The sequence below is a fragment of the Babylonia areolata genome, chromosome 20 (genome assembly GCF_041734735.1).
Source record: "Babylonia areolata isolate BAREFJ2019XMU chromosome 20, ASM4173473v1, whole genome shotgun sequence".
Lineage (NCBI taxonomy): Eukaryota > Metazoa > Mollusca > Gastropoda > Neogastropoda > Buccinidae > Babylonia > Babylonia areolata.
Window position 1 is genome coordinate 2,453,777 of NC_134895.1, and position 24,498 is coordinate 2,478,274.

At 44.9% G+C, this 24,498-nt stretch overlaps 1 protein-coding gene across 1 annotated transcript in view; it reads right to left on the bottom strand.

Moving 5' to 3' along the window:
* The window catches only part of LOC143294844 (uncharacterized), a 363,289-nt gene that overhangs the window by 173,998 nt on the left and 164,793 nt on the right, over positions 1-24,498 (bottom strand). The window contains exons 28-32 of the mRNA XM_076606352.1: positions 22,885-22,938; positions 18,198-18,251; positions 17,417-17,461; positions 11,540-11,593; positions 10,776-10,829 (exon numbers count right to left, since the gene is read on the bottom strand). Of these exons, the coding sequence (XP_076462467.1) occupies positions 10,776-10,829; positions 11,540-11,593; positions 17,417-17,461; positions 18,198-18,251; positions 22,885-22,938 (261 nt within the window). The remainder of the gene's footprint in view (positions 1-10,775; positions 10,830-11,539; positions 11,594-17,416; positions 17,462-18,197; positions 18,252-22,884; positions 22,939-24,498) is intronic.

The window sequence follows — 24,498 nt, forward strand, 5'->3', positions numbered from 1 at the left end:
TTTGCTTACTATAAAATTTCTGTTCTCTTCAAATTAAGACCGACACAATTAGAAAATCCTTTCACACACATAATATAATGTTACCAACGGTCAAAAGCACGTCAAGCTAATGATTACGGATTCTTTATTTAGTTCATAATATTAAAAAAAAAAAAAAAAAAAAAGGGGGGGGGGGAGGGGGGTAGGGCATGGACGCTAAAACCACACAAAAAAACGACAACTTGAGGAAAAAAAAAAACAAAAAAACCCAAGTGTATGAAACGGAGCGAAACGAACGGAAATGGACAGGGTGCTGGATGAGTGTGTATGTATGTGTGTGTGCGCGCGTGTGTGTGTGTGGGGGGGGGGGGGGAGGGGGGGGGGGAGGGGGCGTGTGAACTACTTCATGACATTTCAAGGACCAAGGACATTCTGCCCGCGTCAACTAGGTTAGGAGGTTATGAATCGGTGAATAAACTGTGGGGAGTGAGACCTAACTTTCACCGTACTTGGCGGGTGAAAACATTACCCCCACACTTTCATTTAAATCTTAAATATCTCAGCGAGGTTTGCAACTATTTAACCGAAATTTGAAAACTATATCCATTTATGATTGTTGCATATCCCCACTGAAAACGGTATTATACTGTTCATAAACGAAGGAGTAAATAAACAATGAATTCGTTGTTATAAAGATCACTGTTTCTTTGTGAAGTCTGTTTCCAACTGCAGAAGAAAAAGAAAGTGTTGAGAACTTGACTACGCTGACCTGCTTTGATTTCCAGAGACTCAATCGGATTCCCTTGTCTCTGAATGCCACTCGGAAGCTCAACCCTCTTCCCGTTTAGGGCTGTGGTCCCGCTACGGACACCGCAGTTCTCTCAGCAGCTGGGACAACAGTGAATCATGTTTGGAGTCAACAGCTTCCATGTTGCGACCAGCTCGCAATAAGATTATCTCCCCGAAATGTCAGATGCAGGTGTGGGAACACACACACGCACACACACACATACACACACATGCACACACACATACACACACACGCACACAGAGAGACAGACACACACACACACATACAGATAAATATGTAAGTGTGTGTGTGTGTGTGTTTAAGAGAAGATAGAGAAATAGAGAAACAGATAGACAGACAGACTGACAGACAGACAGATAGACCAAGAAAGACAGACCAACCAAGTCAATCCATCAACCCATCCACCTGCACACTCACACACTCATGCACCCACACACCAGTCCATCCATCCACCCATCCATTCACCAACTAATCCATCCGCTTACCCACCCATACAGCCATGCATCCACACACACACACACACACACACACACACACACACACACCCATCCATTCACTAACTTACCCATCCACCTACCAACCCATACACCCATGCGTCCACACACACACACACACACGCACACACACAGACACACACACCAATCCATCCATCCACCCATCAATTCACTGACTAACCCATCCACCTACCCACCCATACAACCACACACACACACACACACACACACACACACACACACACACACATCCATCCACCACACGCTGTGAGAAAGTTCACCACGTCTTCACTCGCTACCCCCCACGCCCCACCCCACACATACCCCCCCACCCCCAACCCTTTCGCCCCACCCCCTAATTAGTAAAAACAACAATCATAATAATCTCTTCCCCTCCTTCTTCCAAATACTCATAATCCCCCCCCCCCCCCCCCCCCCCGCCCCCCTCCCTCCTTGCCCCCACCCACCCCCCTCCAGCCGATTCCAAACTGGCGACATTCGCACTCCCCCCAGTGAAAGCAAACTGTCAGAATCGCAACAGGAGAAATCGCTAGGGGATTGCGCACTGCTACGGGGGGTAATTCATTACATAGCTCGCGTTCTATCCTGGAGATCCAGTGAATGACTAATTGGAACCGCACTGAGTGTCAGTTGTGTTGCTCGTTCATCAAAATGTGTTGGCAGGGGAGGTGGTGGGTTGAGGGGGGGAGGTGGGGAGGGGGAAGTGAATGATGTTTGGAGGTGATGGGAGAGAGAGAGAGAGGGGGGGGAGGTGGGGAGGGGGAAGTGAATGATGTTTGGAGGTGATGGGAGAGAGAGAGAGAGGGGGGGGAGGTGGGGAGGGGGAAGTGAATGATGTTTGGAGGTGATGGGGAGAGAGAGAGAGAGAGGGGGGAGGAGGTGGGGAGGGGGAAGTGAATGATGTTTGGAGGTGATGGGAGAGAGAGAGAGAGGGGGGGGGAGGTGGGGAGGGGGAAGTGAATGATGTTTGGAGGTGATGGGAGAGAGAGAGAGAGGGGGGGGAGATGGGGAGGGGGAAGTGAATGATGTTTGGAGGTGATGGGAGAGAGAGAGAGAGAGGGGGGAGGAGGTGGGGAGGGGGAAGTGAATGATGTTTGGAGGTGATGGGGAGAGAGAGAGAGAGGGGGGGGAGGTGGGGAGGGGGAAGTGAATGATGTTTGGAGGTGATGGGAGAGAGGAGAGAGAGAGGGGGGAGGAGGTGGGGAGGGGAAGTGAATGATGTTTGGAGGTGATGGGAGAGAGAGAGAGAGGGGGGGGAGGGGGGAGGGGGAAGTGAATGATGTTTGGAGGTGATGGGAGAGAGAGAGAGAGGGGGGGGGAGGTGGGGAGGGGGAAGTGAATGATGTTTGGAGGTGATGGGAGAGAGAGAGAGGGGGGGAGGTGGGGAGGGGGAAGTGAATGATGTTTGGAGGTGATGGGAGAGAGAGAGAGGGGGGGGAGGGGGGGGAGGGGGAAGTGAATGATGTTTGGAGGTGATGGGAGAGAGAGAGAGAGGGGGGGGGGAGGTGGGGAGGGGGAAGTGAATGATGTTTGGAGGTGATGGAGAGAGAGAGGGGGGGGGGAGGTGGGGAGGGGGAAGTGAATGATGTTTGGAGGTGATGGGAGAGAGAGAGAGGGGGGGGGGGGAGGTGGGGAGGGGAAGTGAATGATGTTTGGAGGTGATGGGAGAGAGAGAGAGGGGGGGGGGGGAGGTGGGGAGGGGGAAGTGAATGATGTTTGGAGGTGATGGGAGAGAGAGAGACAGAGAGAGAGAGAGAGAGAGAGAGGGGGGGGGGGGCGAAGGAGACAGAGGGAAAGAGAAAAAAGATGGGAAGGGAAAGACAGAGAGAGAGAGAGGGGGGGTGGGGGGGTCGATGGGGGGCAGGGGGAAAGAGAAAAAAGATGGGAAAGGAAAGACAGAGAGAGAGAGAGAGATGGGAAGAGAAAGTGGCAGAGAACGGGAGACAGAGTGAGTGAGACAGAGAGACAGAGACAGGCACAGAATGGTATCCACGTGCAAATACTCTGTTTTGCACAGACCCTAAACATGTCATCTGACATACAGGTACGTACTCAGTTTTTTTTCGTTCCGACAAATCCATATACGCTACACCACATCTGCAAGGAAGATGCCTGACCAGCAGCATAACCCAACGCGCGTAGTCAGGCCTGGAGTGCATGCATATAATCATGTTTGTGAACATATCCGAGCGGATTTCTTCGATACAATTTTACCAGAGGCAACTCTCTCGATGCCATGGGTTCTTTTTTCAGTTCACCAAGTGCGTGCTGCACACGGGACCTCGGTTTATCGTCTCACCCGAACGACCAGACGCGGCGAGAGCGGGATTCGAACCCACACCCTCACGAAGTCTGCACTGGCAGACGAGCCTTTCTTTTCCTGCCACCTTCCCCCATCTTGCACACACATCATCAAACAAAGGATGTCTGCATGTGCCCCAAACAGACTGCACCCGATGTGACGCCATCCATGCAGGCATCCATAATAACCCACCACACGCTGTTTGCGAATGTTTCCCCACGTTTTCATTATGGGGGTTGGAAACTTAATGGCTTTCCTGCCGAGTTCATGTAGAGCTCTCTCTCTCTCTCTCTCTCTCTTTGTGTCTGTCTATCGGACTCCCCCCTCTCTCTCTCCATCTTTCTCTCTCTCTGACTCCCCCTCTCTCTGAATTTCTCTCTCTCTCTGATACCCCCCCCCTCTGTGTGTGTGTGTGTGTGTGTGTGTGTGTGTGTGTGTGTGTGTGTGTGTGTCCGTCTATCTGACTCTCCCCCCTCTCTCTCCCCATCTTTCTCTCTCTCTCTCTGATTCCCCTTCTCTCTAAATTTCTCTCTGTGATACCCTCCCCCCCCTCTCTCTCTCTCTGTGACTCCCTCCTGTCTCTCCATCTCTGCCCCCCCCCCCCTCTCTCTCTCTCTCCATCTCTCTGTCCCTCTCTCTGTCTGCCTCCCACCCCTCTCCCTCTCTCTCTCTGATACTGATCTCGTCTCACGCTATTTCCTCCTCCACGATCATTGTGGTTCGTCAACGGAGCTCAGATTACATACACACAGCCTTGTAAGGCTGGCTCCTATAGCGCTGTGTCGCCGTGTACCAACCTAATCTCTGGGTGACAGCATGAAACAGTAGCTCTCGAGACATGATGTGGTGCAGCAATCTGTTCGCTGTATGGAGAACACGTCTACGTTTTTCATAAAAGAAGCTGCTATCGGAACATGTGCAGTAATCTGTTCATTGTCTGGGGAATAGCTTTTCGTTCTTGATAAGAGAAGCTTTTATCGGGACACTGATGTGCAGAACAGGTTTTCATTATTGATAAGAGAAGCCGTTATCGGGACATGTGCAGTCATCTGTTCATTGTCTGGGGAACAGGTTTTCGTTCTTTGATAAGAGAAGCTGTTATCGGGACATGTGCAGTAATCTGTTCATTGTCTGGGGAACAGGTTTTCGTTCTCTGATAAGAGAAGCTGTTATCGGGACATGTGCAGTAATCTGTTTCGATGTCTGGGGAACAGGTTTTCGTTCTTTGATAAGAGAAGCTGTTATCGGGACATGTGCAGTAATCTGTTCGATGTCTGGGGAACAGGTTTTCGTTCTTTGATAAGAGAAGCTGTTATCGGGACATGTGCAGTAATCTGTTCGATGTCTGGGGAACAGGTTTTCGTTCTTTGATAAGAGAAGCTGTTAAAGGGACATGTGCAGTAATACGTTCGCTGTCTGGGGAACATGGGTTGTAAAATTCTTGAAGAAGAAGAAAAAAATGTTCTTTCGTACGTTCGACGAAGCAGATTAATTTGGTCGGAAGGAGAGAAGGGACTTGGTCCAGCTTTCCTATGTGTATGCCGAGCCCCAGACACAGTGGATAATTATGAATCTATTGCCAGAATCGTCTTAATTTCCATCTTTAAATCTATTCCATTTATGTTCGCCTACGTTAAACTGATCTAACGCAGTTTGTAATTTTCAGCGACGAGCTCGTTAAAACTGACCCTGTTCAGGTGACTTAAATTAAGATGATAAATTCATCTTAAATAACCAACACTTCATTTTATACTCATTATAAAGTAGGTATTGAGCTCTTTCTTTTGCAACTTATCCAACGTAAATCGGTTCAGGAATCATTTAGAAATCTGTCACTGAACACCTTTAAACAAACACAATTGTCATCGGATTCTCCGTGATTAGTGACGATCTGCTCGCAGCTCACGTGACGCACTTTGCGGTCCGCTAAACGTGCATAAATTGGCACAGTGGATGATGAGTGGTCATTTCATACCTGGTCAGTCATCTGACCAGAGCCTGCTCTCTCTCTCTCTTGCTGTGTCGCGGGCAGTGTGTCGTGTGTGTTCTCACAACGGCTGACACCTCGCTACGTATTGCTGTAAGTACTAGTGTGTAGTATTCTGCTGTTGTGATTACAAGATAGTGTTGGATTAATCACTTCAATCACTTTAACTGCGCTATTTAAATGTATTAGAAATGTCATTTGATGTCAGCGTTTGGTCTTCACACATATGCATTATGTTGTTGCGTATCCCAAACCCGAGTGATAGTCTTTCCATGTAATATGTATACGTGTGCTTTACTATTCACTTGTGCCGACATGTTGTGCTAATGACATTTGTTTGTGTCATTCAAGGCACTGTCTTCTTTTTCTTAGTCTTCTTCTCTTAGGTCTTCTCTTTTTATGTCTTCCTTTTAGTTCTTTTCTTATGTTCTCATAACTATTGTAAATAAAACAATAGAAAAACCCATTTGTGATTGGCCTCTATATGTTCCTGGCCTGTGCGTGGGATCTTGTCTATCCTTTCATTCAGTCAATCATTTAGTTAAGTCTTTTGTGCCGTACCCTTGAATAACCCCTCGGTACACGGCTACACAAATATAGATAAATGTTACAACCCTTTACACATGACTTGCAAGCACTATGTGCCTGTGTCACAAGATGAGACATGATTAATGGATGAACCATAATCGTTACGTGTTCCGTGACGTATTCTTGCTGAGTAGTGTTGGGATTTTAATACAGCAAGTAAGCTTCATTGCCTGTTAATTAATTTCACACTTTTTATCTTCTTTTTTTTTCTTTTTAAAAGAGTTGGCTAACTAATCAAAGATGAATGATTGGCTCTTTGGGGGTTCTGCCAGCAGATCTAGCGTTTTACACCTTCCTTCCCCCCTGCACACCCCCACCCCCCGGCTTTTTCCCCCTCCCCGCCCCTCCATGCCCACCCCCTCTTCCCGCCCCCATCTCCGTTCTCTCCACACCACCCCTCCCTCTCCCCACATCCCCCAATCAAGGACTGCTAGTTAATGCTGGTTAACTGACAACTGACGTAGACAGATAAGATATCTGGTTACTGCTGGGAGGGTTGATTGCTGTATCCCCATCTCCCCCACAAACCCTGACAGCCCCTTCTGTGTGTGTGTGTGTGTGTGTGTGTGTGTGTGTGTGTACACCTGATACTTTGACACTTTGATATTGCACTGTCATTCCCTTGGAAGTTGAGAGAAAGCAAGCGAGAGACAAAAGGAATGGCAGGGAATTGGGAAGGAGAGAGAGGGGAGGGAAATAGAGACAGGCAGACAGACAGAGACAGAAAGAGAAGAGAGACAGACAGACAGACAGACAGAGAGAGAGAGAGAGATGTAGGTGACAGAGACAGAATGACACAGAAAGAGAATGATAGACTATATTTGTACGATGCCAGATTGGAGTTTCCACAGCGATGGAAATCTGCAGGAAATCTGCAGCAGGAAATCTACAGGAAACAGTTCACAAAAGGCAAACAGTTAAGAAATATAGTAGCAGTAGTTCACAAAGGCAAACAGTTAAGAAATATAACAGCAGTAGTACGCATATGGCAAACAGTTAAGAAATATAACGAGAATTACAACGGACCCCGTTCACTGCAGCGAAAGCAGACAGCAGCCTGCAAAAGAGCAGATCCTCCACAGACCCTGGACATGGATCGACCACACGCCCCACAGGCCTGCATCCAGCCCTCACAAGGCAAGCCCTCACATGGAACCCGCAAAGGAAAAAGGGAAAAAATGTAGCCCAAGAAACACGTGTCGCTGTGACCTGGAGGTAGACATGAAGAGGAGGACAGGCCACACCTGGGGACAGCTGGAGACCATTGTGAAGAGAACAGGCCACACCTGGGGACAGCTGGAGACCATTGTGAAGAGGACAGGCCACACCTGGAGACAGCTGGAGACCATTGTGAAGAGGACAGGCCACACCTGGAGACAGCTGGAGACCATTGTGAAGAGGACAGGCCGCATCCTGGGGACAGCTGGAGACCATTGTGAAGAGGACAGGCCACACCTGGGGACAGCTGGAGACCATTGTGAAGAGAACAGGCCACACCTGGGGACAGCTGGAGACCATTGTGAAGAGGACAGGCCACACCTGGGGACAGCTGGAGACCATTGTGAAGAGGACAGGCCACACCTAGGGACAGCTGGAGACCATTGTGGAGAGGACAGGCCACACCTAGGGACAGCTGGAGACCATTGTGAAGAGGACAGGCCACACCTGGGGACAGCTGGAGACCATTGTGAAGAGGACAGGCCACACCTGGAGACAGCTGGAGACCATTGTGAAGAGGACAGGTCACACCTACGGACAGCTGGAGACCATTGTGAAGAGGACAGGCCACACCTGGGGACAGCTGGAGACCACTGTGAAGAGGACAGGACACACCTAGGGACAGCTGGAGACCATTGTGAAGAGGACAGGCCACACCTGGAGACAGCTGGAGACCATTGTGAAGAGGACAGGCCACACCTGGAGACAGCTGGAGACCATTGTGAAGAGGACAGGCCACACCTGGGGACAGCTGGAGACCATTGTGAAGAGGACAGGCCGCACCTGGGGACAGCTGGAGACCATTGTGAAGAGGACAGGCCACACCTGGGGACAGCTGGAGTGACTTGCACAGGACACGAGATGGCTGGAGAGATGCTTGTTTGGCGGCCTGTGTCCCAAACGGGGCAACAGGCGAAGGTAAGATGAGGTGAGGTGCGACGATCAGTGTATGGTGTGATTGCAGATTTATTGCGATCTCTTTTTCTGGATACCCTAGCCAGTGAACCCTTCCTCTTCCGCGTTCCCCAGGTCATGCTGTCAGATGGTCCATCCGGTCTACAGCGTGAAATCCGCCGTCCTCCCTCTGCAGTGCAGCAGGTGGTCCCCAGAGGTTCTCGCGAGTTCCACCGCACAGGGCCAGGTTTTCCTACTCAGTGCGCCAAAAAGCTGGGCAGAACTGTAGCAAATGTTCTGGTGTCTGCGAACCCGTGCCGCATGGGCATTCATCAGCAGGGGACAGTCTCAGTCTGTAGAGGTGGGGAAGAAGCCTACAAAGTCCAGTTCTGTTGGAAGAGGACTACTTGTGCTGTGTTTAATGTCCAGAGAGCAACCTCCTCCGATCCAGCTTGGTGTTTGTTTCTCCATCGCACTTTCAACTGGCTCTTCAGGATTGATAGCCAGTAAACACATCCTTCAGGTGGAAGCTAATAAAAAAAATTTGTAAAAGATTCCTCAGACCACGCGTCTGAAAACAGAAGCCCAGTTTCACGAGGAAGATACTTGTGTGAAGGACCCCTCCCCCACCCCACCCCACCCCACCCCTTCAATCACACACACGACACCACACACTAAATATACACAGCTTTTCCATGGCAGTAGGCAGCAACGGCCAGGCAGCTGTCGTCTTATGGTCACCAAGCTTCTTAGAAAGTCCGCGCGCGGGGTCATACTGAACTGAAGCTGTTAATCTTCTGTTCGTTCTTCTGGGCTCTGTTGTGGTATTCGAGACAAAATTCTTGTTGAATTCTTGTAGACCTGCTCTCTCTTCAAAAGACAGATGAAAAAAAAATCTTGCGGCCAACTGCGAAACATCTGTGGTAGCACGATAAATAAAACGATAACAATGTCAACAAGCAAATTCTGTACCACCAATCATATCTTCTGCCTCCCGCGTTAGACCGGAAAACAAAACTACCGCGAACACAAACACACACGCAAATATCTCGTTCGTTGGAACTGTCAGATCAAGGTCAAGGTCAAACCAGAAGTGGTCAGGCTCTGCAGTGACATCAGTCGCCGCCATGCTAGGAGCTGGTCTTCGTCGGTCCTCAAGTCTCGGTTCTTCTTCTTGGTTTCGGGGTCTCGGAGCTCCAGAGTACTGACTGACGCTATGTTGAGTCATGTGCACGGGTGGCGTTGAGCTGAACTGGCGTCAGAAGATTTTGATCATCAGGGATTTTGAGCCTCATGGAACTTGATCATCAGGGATTTTGAGCCTCAGGGAACTTGATCATCAGGGATTTTGAGCCTCAGGGAACTTGATCATCAGGGATTTTGAGCCTCAGGGAACTTGATCATCAGGGATTTTGAGCCTCAGGGAACTTGATCATCAGGGATTTTGAGCTTCAGGGAACTTGATCATCAGGGATTTTGAGCATCTGGGAACTTGATTATCAGGGATTTTGAGCCTCAGGGAACCTGATCATCAGGGATTTTGAGCCTCAGGGAACTTGATCATCAGGGATTTTGAGCCTCAGGGAACTTGATCATCAGGGATTTTGAGCATCAGGGAACTTGATCATCAGGGATTCTGAGTATCAATTCTTTTGAGCATCAGGGGTTTTCAGTGGACTCGGACTCACAAAGTTCATTCCGTGGTTGGTAGAAACTCCTGGGATGTGGAAGACCCCTCGTGTTTCTCTCTTGATTTTCTCCTCGCCGTTCAGTGGTGCAGTGGGTTTTATACTAACGTGATCACTTCGTAGCTACAACCCCCACCCCCTATACCCCATCCCCACCCACCCCTCTCTCTCTCTCTCTCTCTTCCCCTGTTCTATTTGTCGAATGAATCTACGCACCACAACTAACAAAGCATGAACACATGCTTACACACACACACACCCCGACACGCATACACGTGTATGCATGTATACACCAAAAAGCATACACGTGTATGCATGGAACACACACAATGAATTCGTTCACATTACATCCGTAATTGTCGAGGCAAAACAGAATTGATCTAAAAAGAGACGAAGGTATTTATGCACGCACACAGACACGCACGCACACACACACACACACACGTACGTACGTGCGTGCACACACACACACGTACGTACGTACGTGCGTGCGTGCACACACACACACACACACACACACACACACACACACACACACACACACACATACATACATATACGCACGCACACACACAAACGTGCGTGCACACACACACACACACACACACACATACATACATACACGCACGCACACACACAAACGTGCGCGCACACTCACACACACACACACACACACACACACACACACACACACACACACACACGAACACACACACGCACGAACACACACACACACATACACACATGCACATCGCTGCGTGAGAGTCAGACAGACAGACAGACAGACACTCACTTTCACACCGGGCAATCCTGACGTTCCTGGGTTTCCTGCTGGACCTGGATGTCCCTGTAATCATCACCATCATCATCATCATGGTTATCATCATCATCATCATCATCATGGTCATCATCATCACCATGGTTATCATCACCATCATCATGGTTATCATCATCATCATGGTTATCATCGTCATCATCATGGTTATCATCGTCATCATCATCATGGTTATCATCATCATCATGGTTACCATCATCATCATCATCATGGTTATCATCATCATCACCATCATCACCATCATGGTTATCATCGTCATCATCATCGTCACCACAATGGTTATCATCGTCATCATCATCGTCATCATCATCAACATCATCATCAGTATTATCATCATCATCATGGTTATCATCGTCATTATTATCAACATCATCATCAGTATTATCTTCATCATGGTTATCATCATCATTATCATCATCATGGTTATCATAATCATCATCATGGTTATCATCAACATCATCATCAGTATTATCATCATCATCATGGTTATCATCATCATGGTTATCATCATCATGATCATCATCATCATCATCATAGTTATCAACATCATCATCAGTATTATCATCATCATCATGGTTATAATCATCGCCATCCTCCTCCTCAGCATCATGGTTAACATCCTCCTCATCATCATGATAATCATCATGGTTATCACCATTATCGCCACCACCACCTCCATCACAGTTATCATCAAACTTTCACCAACGATGTCCGAGACTTACCGCAGGACCAACGGCGCCAGTGGAGCCTTGATGACCTCTTTCACCCATGGGTCCCTGGACACAGGACACAGAAAAACAAAAATTAATATTATTCACGTAGCTACCTCTCACACACACACACACACACACACACACACACACACACACACACACACACACACACACACACACACAGAAACGAAACGAAACGAAACGAAACTTTATTTCACCAGGGTAATGAGATAAGCAAGTACACATGATTTTTTCCACCCAGCCCTGGACATGGAAAAAAAAATCAACAAGAGAGAGAGAGACAGAGTCAGAGACAGAGAGACAGAGACCAGGCAGGGAAAGACGGGGACACACACACACACACACACACACACACACACACACACACACATGCGCACGCCTCCCCCCCCCCCCATCTCTCTTCTCCCACACGCACACCATCTCAACCCACCACGACATCACATTAAAAACGCATTTTCATTAAAAACCCATATCCATCCAAACTGATGAACATCCAGTACATCTTAAATTCCATCGTAAAAATCATAACAGCCGCTGGTTAGATGAAAGGATCAGATTAGCTCTGCATGGTTTTCTAATGTTATTAAAATTCACACACCTGCATTTGAGGAAGTGGTTTTTTTCTCTTTTTTTTCAACGTCCTTTTCATAACTTGAAAGGACTGCTGCACGCGCTGCACTCAGAGTGGCCTGATTTATATTGCATCATAATGATCAGTCTTCGCTTTGAAAGTCTGGGAACAGGTTCAGACGGATTGCCCCCCCACCCCCCCACCCCCCCCCCCCCCACCCCACCACCCCTCTCTCTCTCTGTCTGTCTCTCTATCTTTGTCTCTGTGTGTCTGTCTGTCTGTCTCTCTCCCTCTATCTCCCTGCCTCTCCCTGTGTGTGTGTGTGTGTGTGTGTGTGTATGCGTGTGTGAGGGCATGGTGTAAAGAAGCTTCCAGATGATCCATTTTACCCTCAATAAAACATTTGTCGTCATTTGTCATTGTCATTGTGTCTTTCTCTCGTCTCTCTATCTGTTCCTCTCTCTGTCCCCCCTCTCTCTCTCTCTCTGTCAGTGTAAGCCCCTCTCTCTCTCTCTCTCTCTCTCTCTCTCACTCTCCTCTCTCACTCTCTATCTCCACAAAAATATTATTCACATCCATCTCTGTTTCGACTTTTCATACGTATGTCACCAAAAAAAGAATCCACTGTAAAACAATTCGCTCTCTGTAAGGCATTCCAAATCCGCAGTTGGGTATGTAGTTAACTGTACGTTTTTGTGTGTATGCACTGCTAAATTTGTGGTTCAATGTTTTCGGGTCCGTAATGCCCTGAAAAAATGTGACAACATTGTATTGTAATGTGAGTTCACTGCACCTAAATCATGAGGGGGCCACGGCCTTTACTGAATATGAATATACGTTCGTTCTCTCTCTCTCTCTCTCTCTCTCTCTCTCTGCCAATCATAAAAACTTTTGTGAAATGTATTATTAAATATCGGTTGAAATTACCCCCTTGTCAATAGACCTCTGCAGGTAATGACAATAAAATTCAAAAGCGTCTCTCTCTGCCAGTCGTTCACTCTATGCATGCGTGACAATGCGCTCCTTCGCGTTTGTGTGTGTGTGTGTGTGTGTGTGTGTGTGTGTGTGTGAGAGAGAGAGAGAGACAGAGAGAGAGAGAGACAGAGAGAGAGAGAGACAGAGAGAGAGAGAGACAGAGAGAGAGAGAGAGAGACAGAGAGAGAGAGAGAGAGAGAGAGAGAGAACCTTTTGTTTCGCTTTGTTTTGTTGTTGTGTTTTGTTTGATTTTTTTGGGGGGAAGGGGGTGGAGGGGGGATTGCGAACTTAAAAGAACCCTTGCGGCAACAGAGCTCTGCTGTGCCAAACAAATCTATTTTCATCCCAGCAGCATAACAGCTTAAAATTAATCTTATGAGACCATGACACAAAGAGACCATTTTCTCCATCTTTGCACACAATGAACATACGTATCAACGATGCAATAAAAGTTTTTATTCGTTTGGGGATGTTGGGTATTTTTTCGTTTTTCGGTTTTTTGTTGTTGTTTTTGTTTTGTTTTGTTATTTTGTTTGTTTTTGTTTTTTTGTTTTGTTTATTTTATTTTTATTGTATTGTATTTTTTTTATTTATTTTTATTTTATTCTATTTTATTTATTTTTTTCCCCTCAAGGCCTGACTAAGCGCGTTGGGTTACGCTGCTGGTCAGGCATCTGCTTGGCAGATGTGGTGTAGCGTATATGGATTTGTCCGAACGCAGTGACGCCTCCGTGAGCTACTGATACTGATATTTGTTTGTTTGTTTTTTGTTTTGTTTTTTCTTTCTTTCTTTTTTCTTTTCTTGTTGGTGTTTAATTTGTCAGGGCCTGACGGAACTCACTTGATGTGAATTGTAAAGCACTGCACTGTTTTGCAATGCATTGTATTGTACTGTATTGTCCTGTGCTGCATTGTGTTGTCTGGCGATTTTTGTTCATTTCCTGCTTTCATATCTGTGAGACTGCATATCTGTGTGTGTGTGTGTGTGTGTGTGTGTGTGTGTGTGTGTGTGTGTGTATGCGTGTGTGTGTGCGTGTGTTTATTTACACTTATTTTTATATTTATCTCTTTTATCGTTATTATTCATACTATTTTCATCGTTGTTTTTTTTTGGGTTTTTTTTTTAATCTTGTATTTCATTTGATGTCTATATATTTATTTATTTGTAAGGTTTAGTTCTTTTGGGTTTTTGTTTTCAATTTTCGATTTTATTTACTATTTTGACTTATCAATTCATTAATTTAATTGCTTATCTATTAATTTGCATTGGCATCTTATTTTTCTGCATTTCGTATTATTTTCCATCAAGGCCTGACGCAGCGACGCCTCCCTTAGTAACTGAATTGAACGATATTGTATTTATTGTATTGCATTGAATTTATTGTATTGTATTGTGATCATTGTATTGCATTGTATTGTATCTACTGTATTGTATTGTATTTATTGTATTGTATTGTGTTTACTGTACTGCATTGTAGTGTATCTATTGTATTGCACTGTATTGCATTGTATTGTATTTATTGTATTGTATTCATTATATTGTATTTATTGTATTGCATTGTATTCCGTTGCAATGCATTGCATTCATTTCTGTTCTTTTTCCATGAAGGTCTGACGCAGTGACGCTTCGCTGAGTAACTGAACTGAACGGCATTGTATTGTATCGTATTGTATTGTATTGTATTGTATTGTATCGTATTGCATTGTATTGTATTCCATTACACTGCATAGTATAGTATTGTATCGTATTGCATTGTATTGTACATATTGTATTATATAGTGTTGGTTGTATTGTATTGTACTGTACTGTACACATTGTATTGTATTGCATTGTAGTGTACATATTGTATTGTGTTGTACTGCACTGCAATGCACTTCATTGTATTGTTTTGTATTGTATTGCACTGCATTGCATTGTATTGCATTGCATTGTGTTGTACACGTTGCACTGTCGTTGTAACTGTTTTTTGTTTGTTTCTTAGCAGATTCCTCTGTGTGCCAGTCGAGAATCTGGGCTGAAAGCGAGTAATCCGCGTGCAGTCCCTCCATAGTTGTTGTTTTGGTTTTTTTCCCCGTAAAATGTATTTGTTTTACTGTCTTTTTTTTTTCTCTCCTTCGAACTTTTCGCTGACGACAAACCTTTTTGTTGGCCTTGGGTTTCTTTTCACGTTTCCGACGTCTGCTAAGTGCATGCTGAACCAGTGACCAAGGGAAACCTCGGCTTACCGTTTCGTCAGAATGACCAGCGCCATTAACTGATTAACCACCACACACAAATTTAGTAGAGAGGGGAGGAGAGGGCTAACAAAAATAAAATCTCTCCCCCCCCACCCCCTCTGTCTGTCCCTCTCTCTGTGTCCACCCCTCTCTCTCTCTCTCCCTCTCTCTGCCTCTCTCCTCTCTCTCTCTCTCTCCCCCCACCCCCCTCTATCTCATCTGATGGCCTTGCAAAGACAGGGAACCGTGGAAGAAGGGAAGGGAGAGGGGGAAAGACAGAAGACAGAGTGGAACGACATCACTGAGGAGTTCAGTGGACAGGGAAAGCGTTCTCACAGCCTCAGGCCCCAATGGCACACGACCCCAAGGGATGGAAAGAAACTGGGTGGAAATCTCATCCGGACAGACGGCTCCGACCGCCTCCAACAGGAGCTGAGGGCGAAAGGCGAAGTGCGATACTGAGGACTCGATGGGACTGCGCGGTGCAATGGGATTCGAACCTGTGGAGGACACTCGCTCCCTGGGGCGTCGTTACTACTGGGCCACGCCGCCACTTTCCTTTGATTCTCCCCAGTGAGCATCGCAGTGTGTGTGTGTGTGTGTGTGTGTGTGTGTGTGTGTGTGTGTAAAGTAGCAAACAGGTGCTGCGCGCACTCCACGTCTTCATTTGACACTTACTCTCACGACGCGTCTGTGATGATGCATGTGTGTGGGGGATGGGGTCGGGGTTGTGTGTGTGTGTGTGTGTGGGGGGGGGGGGTAGTGTGGGTGTGCGGGTGGGTGGAGAGCGGGGCAGGAGGTGAGAGGGAGAAAGTGCGTCTGGGAGGGGGGATGGGGGGATGGGGGGGGGGGGGCAGTGCAAGGGATGGATGGGAGGTAAATACCCCTTTAAGCATATCAAAGGGAGCTAATAACACCAAGATGGGCTCAGAGTGTTCTCGACTGTGACTGTGTGGTTACCGTCCCTTGCAGGCATAGGGGGCGGGGGAGAGGGAGAGGGGAGCAGGGGAGGAGGGTCGTCGGGATGGAGAATGAGAGAGAGACAGAGACACAGAGAGAGAAAGAGACATACAGAGAGACGGAGACACAGAGAGAAAGAGACAGAGAGAGAAAGAGACAGAGAGAGACAGAGACAGAGAGAGACAGACAGAGAGAGAAAGAAAGAGACAGAGACAGACAGAGAGAGAGACAGAGACACACACAAAAAGACAGAGAGAGACAGAGAGAGAGAGACAGAGACAGACAGAAAGAGACAGAGAGAAAGAGAGAGATGATGATGGTGGTGGAGATGGAGGAGAGACAGGAGGAGGATGGAATGTGGTGGAGGGTGAGGGGAGGGGTGTGGCGCAAGACACAGAGAGAGAGACGATGATGGTGGTGGATATGGAGGAGAGAGAGAGACGATGATGGTGGTGGAGATGGAGGAGAGAGAGAGACGATGATGGAATGTGGTGGAGGGTGAGGGGAGGGGTGTGGTGCAAGACACAGTGACTGAAACTGGGTGGCGGATGGGGGGGGGGAATAACTAATGGAGAACTTCCCAACTCCAACCACCACCACCCCACCCCACCCCTTTTTTTCTTCTTTTTTCACCACATGCACAATGATGATCCTTTATTAGTTTGACGACCTCCCGAGTTCAGCACTGCCAACAGTTTCACAGCCGCACGGTCGTGGAGTTTGATTTTTTGTTGTTCTTCTTTTTCTGGCGTGCGTAATTGGAAAAGAAAATGAGGTGTGTGCGTGTACGTGTGCGTGTGTGTGTGTGTGTGTGTGCGCGCGTGTGTGTGGGAGGGTGGGGGGACGGGGGGGAGGGGGCGGTGAGGCGGTGAGGGGGGGTGGGGGGGGGGGGGGGGTATTCGTAAACGAAGCAGCACAATTTCGAAGCAAATAATATCGCAAATGACGTTGACTGATATTGGAACATCATACAACAACCAACACAGTCTGCACCCCCCCCCCCCCCACACACACACACACACATACACGCATACAAGCAAACACACGCACACACAAACACACACACACACACACAACACACACACACAACACACACACACACACACACACACACACACACACACACAGCGAGGTGCACTCACCGGTTCCCCTGGCACCCCAGGCAGTCCGGACGGACCCGGTAAGCCCTGCAATCAACAGAACAGAGAGAAACCAATGCTGTGTGACGTAACACACTGTGTCATGGAGTCTGTGGTTTTTACCCATGCTCTTTCTCCTCCGTCTGTAGACCTCAATGCTGATAGTCATTAAGGAACTAAGTTTTTGACTGACACACATCTTAATTAAGTCGTAAATGAGATCGGTTAGGCACAATGTGGGATATGCTAACAAAGCGTCTCTTTCTCTCTCTCTCTGTGTCTCTCTTACTCTCTCTCATCGATCTATATCATGTGTGCGTGTTTGTTATCATAATGACACTTCTACTGATAATGCTGCTGCTACTGCTACTACTTTTGATGATGATGATGATAAAAATTAATCGAGACCGTCTGCTCAAAGCAGATTATTAAATGAAAATGCAATCTCTCTCTCTCTCTCTCTCTCTCTCTCTCTCTCACACACACACACACACACACACACACACACACACACCACTACGAAGAATCCTCCACACGCTATATCCACACATCAAACGCCCACGCACCCCAACACGCACACACACCAATGGACATTGAGGACACACACACACACAATCGATGAAAACGGACAACAAAACACACACACACACACACACACAAGCAAACGGATACACAACATATAAAATGACAAACAGATGGTTGTCAGATTGGGACATACGATAGAGAGAGAGAGAAAAATATGATTATCAGACAGACAGACAGACAGACTGGCAGGCAGACTTACAGGCAAACCACGGCTTCCATCATTGCCAGGAACCCCAGCGGCCCCGGTCTGTCCCTGGAAAACAGGTACATCATTAAGTACACAAATATGCAAATAAATCAGCACACAAATGTACGAATAATCAGCCGCCATGTCTTGTGTTTACGCAGACATACAAAATGCAAATCTCCCTTTTTTTTCCATACCTGTGTGTGTGTGTGTGTGTGTGTGTGCGCGCGCGCGCGCGTGCGTGCGTATGTATGTCCACGAGCGCATGTGTGTGTGTGTGTGTGTGTGTGTGTGTGTGTGTGTTTCTGTCTGTCCCTGTCCGTATGGGTTCATGTGTTTCTGCCCGTGTCTGCATGCCTGTGTGAATAGCGTGGCAAGAGCCGATATGTGTATCGTTCGTTCTTTAGTTTAGCGTCTTTTCACTATCAGTGATATTAGACGATTAAAAAACAACAACAAAAAAAGGGGGGGGGGAGGCAGGGGGGGGAGGGAGGGGGGTGGGAGGGGGGCGGGGGACGGGAGAGGGAAGAGGAAAACAGAAAAGGTAGAAAACTAACTACCAAAAATTGCATAACTAATGATAATGATAATCAGAAACAATTCTGAAGTACATTAAAGGGATGTAGAAACAGGCCTATGAACTAATGCCTTTGAAAGTTCGACCATACGAACCTCGTCAGAAATGACTTTCCAAAAACCATTTGCAGAATAGTTATTGTCTTTGAAATACTTGGGCAAGAAGGTACGTAACTGCTGACAGTGAAACAAACAGTGATGCAAGCTGAACTGCTTTCGATATGTGTATGTCGTTATGAATGTGCATGAATGTATGTATGTCTTTATGACTGTGCATGATGTATGTATGTCTTTATGAATGTGTATGAATGTATTTATGTCGTTATGAATGTGCATGATGTATGTATGTCGTTATGAATGTGCATGATGTATGTATGTCTTTATGATGCGCATGAATGTATGTCGTTATGAATGTGCATGAATGTATGTATGTCTTTATGAATGTGTATGAATGTATGTATGCCGTTATCAATGTGCATTAATGTATATATGTCTTTATGAATGTGCATGATTGTATGTATGTCTTTATGAATGTGCATGAATGTATGTCGTTATGAATGTGCATGATGTATGTATGTCTTTATAATGCGCATGAATGTATGTATGTCGTTATGAATGTGCATGAATGTATGTATGTCTTTATGAATGTGCATGAATGTATGTATGTAGTTATGACTGTACATGAATGTATGTCGTTATGAATGTACATGAATGGATGCATGTCGTTATGAATGCACATGAATGTATGAATGTCTTTAAGAATGTGCATGAATGTGTGTATGTCGTTATTTATGTGCATGAAAGTCATTATGAATGTATGTATGTCGTTATGAATGTGCATGAATTATATGGATGTGTATGAATGTATGTATGCAATTATGAATGTGCACGATGTATGTACGTCGTTATGAATGTACAGGAATGTATGTATGTCATTATGAATGTACATGAATGTATGTATGTCGTTATGAATGTACATGAATGTATGTATGTCATTATGAATGTACATGAATGTATGTATGTCATTATGAATGTACAGGAATGTATGTATGTCATTATGAATGTACATGAATGTATTTATGTAATTATGAATGTACATGAATGTATGTATGTCGTTATGAATGTACAGGAATGTATGTATGTCATTATGAATGTACATGAATGTAAGTACTGATGGATGTGCCATGAATTAATGTATGTGAGTACTGATGGATGTGCATGAATGTATGTATGTAAGTACTGATGGATGTGCATGATGTATGTATGTAAGTACTGATGGATGTGCATGATGTATGTATGTAAGTACTGATGGATGTGCCATGAATTAATGTATGTGAGTACTGATGGATGTGCATGAATGTATGTATGTAAGTACTGATGGATGTGCATGATGTATGTATGTGAGTACTGATGGATGTGCCATGAATTAATGTATGTGAGTACTGATGGATGTGCATGAATGTATGTATGTGAGTACTGATGGATGTGCCATGAATTAATGTATGTGAGTACTGATGGATGTGCATGATGTATGTATGTAAGTACTGATGGATGTGCATGAATGTATATATGCAAGTACTGATGGATGTGCCATGAATTAATGTATGTGAGTACTGATGGATGTGCATGATGTATGTATGTAAGTACTGATGGATGTGCATGAATGTATGTATGTAAGTACTGATGGATGTGCCATGAATTAATGTATGTGAGTACTGATGGATGTGCATGATGTATGTATGTGAGTACTGATGGATGTGCATCAATGTATGTATGTAAGTACTGATGGATGTGCATGATGTATGTATGTGAGTACTGATGGATGTGCATGATGTATGTATGTAAGTACTGATGGATGTGCATGATGTATGTATGTAAGTACTGATGGATGTGCCATGAATTAATGTATGTGAGTACTGATGGATGTGCATGATGCATGTATGTGAGTACTGATGGATGTGCATGATGTATGTATGTGAGTACTGATGGATGTGCATGATGTATGTATGTAAGTACTGATGGATGTGCATGATGTATGTATGTGAGTACTGATGGATGTGCATCAATGTATGTATGTAAGTACTGATGGATGTGCATGATGTATGTATGTGAGTACTGATGGATGTGCATGATGTATGTATGTGTGTACTGATGGATGTGCATGATGTATGTATGTAAGTACTGATGGATGTGCATGATGTATGTATGTAAGTACTGATGGATGTGCATGATGTATGTATGTAAGTACTGATGGATGTGCATGATGTATGTATGTGAGTACTGATGGATGTGCATGATGTATGTATGTAAGTACTGATGGATGTGCATGATGTATGTATGTGAGTACTGATGGATGTGCATGATGTATGTATGTAAGTACTGATGGATGTGCATGATGTATGTATGTAAGTACTGATGGATGTGCCATGAATTAATGTATGTGAGTACTGATGGATGTGCATGATGTATGTATGTGAGTACTGATGGATGTGCATGATGTATGTATGTGAGTACTGATGGATGTGCATGATGTATGTATGTAAGTACTGATGGATGTGCATGATGTATGTATGTGAGTACTGATGGATGTGCATGATGTATGTATGTGAGTACTGATGGATGTGCATGAAGTATGTATGTAAGTACTGATGGATGTGCATGATGTATGTATGTAAGTACTGATGGATGTGCATGATGTATGTATGTGAGTACTGATGGATGTGCATGATGTATGTAAGTACTGATGGATGTGCATGATGTATGTATGTGAGTACTGATGGATGTGCATGAATGTATGTATGTGAGTACTGATGGATGTGCATGATGTATGTATGTAAGTACTGATGGATGTGCATGATGTATGTATGTAAGTACTGATGGATGTGCATGATGTATGTATGTAAGTACTGATGGATGTGCATGATGTATGTATGTGAGTACTGATGGATGTGCATGATGTATGTATGTAAGTACTGATGGATGTGCATGATGTATGTATGTAAGTACTGATGGATGTGCATGATGTATGCATGTAAGTACTGATGGATGTGCATGATGTATGTATGTAAGTACTGATGGATGTGCATGATGTATGCATGTAAGTACTGATGGATGTGCATGAATGTATGTATGTAAGTACTGATGGATGTGCATGATGTATGTATGTGAGTACTGATGGATGTGCATGATGTATGTATGTAAGTACTGATGGATGTGCATGAATGTATGTATGTGAGTACTGATGGATGTGCATGATGTATGTATGTGAGTACTGATGGATGTGCATGAATGTATGTATGTGAGTACTGATGGATGTGCATGATGTATGTATGTAAGTACTGATGGATGTGCATGATGTATGTATGTAAGTACTGATGGATGTGCATGATGTATGTATGTAAGTACTGATGGATGTGCATGATGTATGTATGTAAGTACTGATGGATGTGCATGATGTATGTATGTGAGTACTGATGGATGTGCATGATGTATGTATGTAAGTACTGATGGATGTGCATGATGTATGTATGTAAGTACTGATGGATGTGCATGATGTATGTATGTGAGTAGCTCTGTGCTTCACTGTTCAACAGCACGCACCTGCCACAGGAAGTGGGGAAGAGGGAGCAGGAGCAAGCAGGAGAATAGTAGTAGTAGTAGTAGTAGTAGTAGTAATAGCAGTAGTAGTAGTAATAGCAGTAGTAATAGCAATAGCAGAAAGAAGACAAGTATGAGAAGGAGGAAGAGAAGAAGATGGAGAAAGAGGAGAAGCAGAAGGTGGAGTAGGAGGAGGAGGAGGAGGAGGAGGGTGAGAATAAGAAGATGACGGATTGGCCGGATGGTGGTTTGCTTGGTTAGTTGACAGATTGATTGATTGATTGATTGATGAAGATAATGATGACGACGATGAAGAGGAGGTGGAGGAGGATTAGGGGAATGATGATGATGATGGTGATGATGATAAAGATGAATCAGCAAACATAAAAAAAGAAAACAAACAAAAAAGAAATCAAGAATTAGAAGGATCATCATCATCATCATCATCATCACCCATCCACTGCTTCGCCTTGTCATCACCACCCTGCAGCACACCCACCAGGCAGGATTCGAACAAAAGCCTCACCTGATCTCCACGTCTGCCTGGATTCCCGCGGGGCCCCGGTGGTCCCGGAGGACCCTGTCAGACACAGAGCATGTCGTGTGTGTCACCACAACCCAGTATCAAATTTGTTTTAAAAAGACAAAACAAAAAGACACACAAAAAAACCCAACAATTACCACCACCACCACCAACAAAATGCTCATACTAATCATCCTTTGAAAATCAGATGCAGTTGATCAGTTGCACCAAACCGTGTCACCATCTTCAAGTGACTACTGAAAACAAGAGACAAAGTGGTGCAAACCCTATAAACGGTCTCCGACGAGCAAGTACATCAAGAGCCAATATTGTACGGTGACGTACAATATGAGACAAAAAACAAAACAAAAAAAACACGAAAATCAAAACAACAAACAAACAAACAAAACACGTCTCTTCACTTAGTTCTTGAGTTTGTCAAACCGTGATGTTCAAAAAGTATTTACACGTTTATTTATTTATCTATTTATTGATCTATTTGTCTTTCTGTCCACCAATATATATCATATATATATATATATATATATATATATATATATAGTTTATTTATTCATTCAATCATTTATCGTAACAGCAAACCCACCACCAAGGGACAGGATTTCCTTTCATCACCTCCCCAATCCACGTGTGTGGGCTATTATTCTATAGGACCGGGTTTTTTGGCAATATGAAATGCCAATATCACAAGCAGTGATCGGGTATTCATTGAACTCGAGAGCATGCAACTGCAGGTAAAGGTTTCTACTTCATAATACCAAATCTATCTGTCATTCGTTCTAAAGCTACTTCTAATCTATGGAGAGAAAACAAAAAGCAATGTCCTACTTACCTCCAAAAGAAGAACGTTCAAATGTCTTCCAAACAAAGACATTTATTTTTATGTCACCAAAACTGAAAATTTGATTATTCGTTATCAAAACAAATGGAATTACTCAATGTATTCAAAGGGGAAAATCGTCATACGTTTCCAAGCTGACATTCTTTCATTGACTTGTACAAAGAAAGATGGCACTGACTGGGTTCCAACCAGTTTTCGGATAATTGTCTGCAAGGTATTCCAGAAACCGTTTGAAACCATCATGTATTCTTTTTTTTTAAATATGTTAGGTGAAATGACGCCATCATTGAATATGTTGCGTACCTACCTTCATCTTCCAGACGAACGTGAGAAACATTGCACAAATGCACCACAGGTCTCCTGTACGAATGCGTCTGCAATTCACTGAATTGTGAGTGTCTTACTGAGTGAAATTTAAACAAAAAGGGCTTATTTTTCTTTTGAAACTCACCCGAAAACTATGCTAAAACGTTCCCCAGACACAAAGGCATGCACTTGTATTTTCAAATCCATTCCCTGATATACAGTCAGACAGACTAAACAGGATGAAGCAAGGAAGAAAGGCACTGTAAACAGGAAGAAAGGCACTGTAAACAGAAAGAAAGGGAAGACCCCCCCCCCCAAAAAAAAAGAAAGTCATCAAATACAGTTCACACTGTGGCACTCTTTTTACAAAACCAAACCAAACAGATATACACAGAAACAAGTTCTTAGAAGGTTTTACCTGAAAAACGAACGTCAACGCATAAGGATGACAA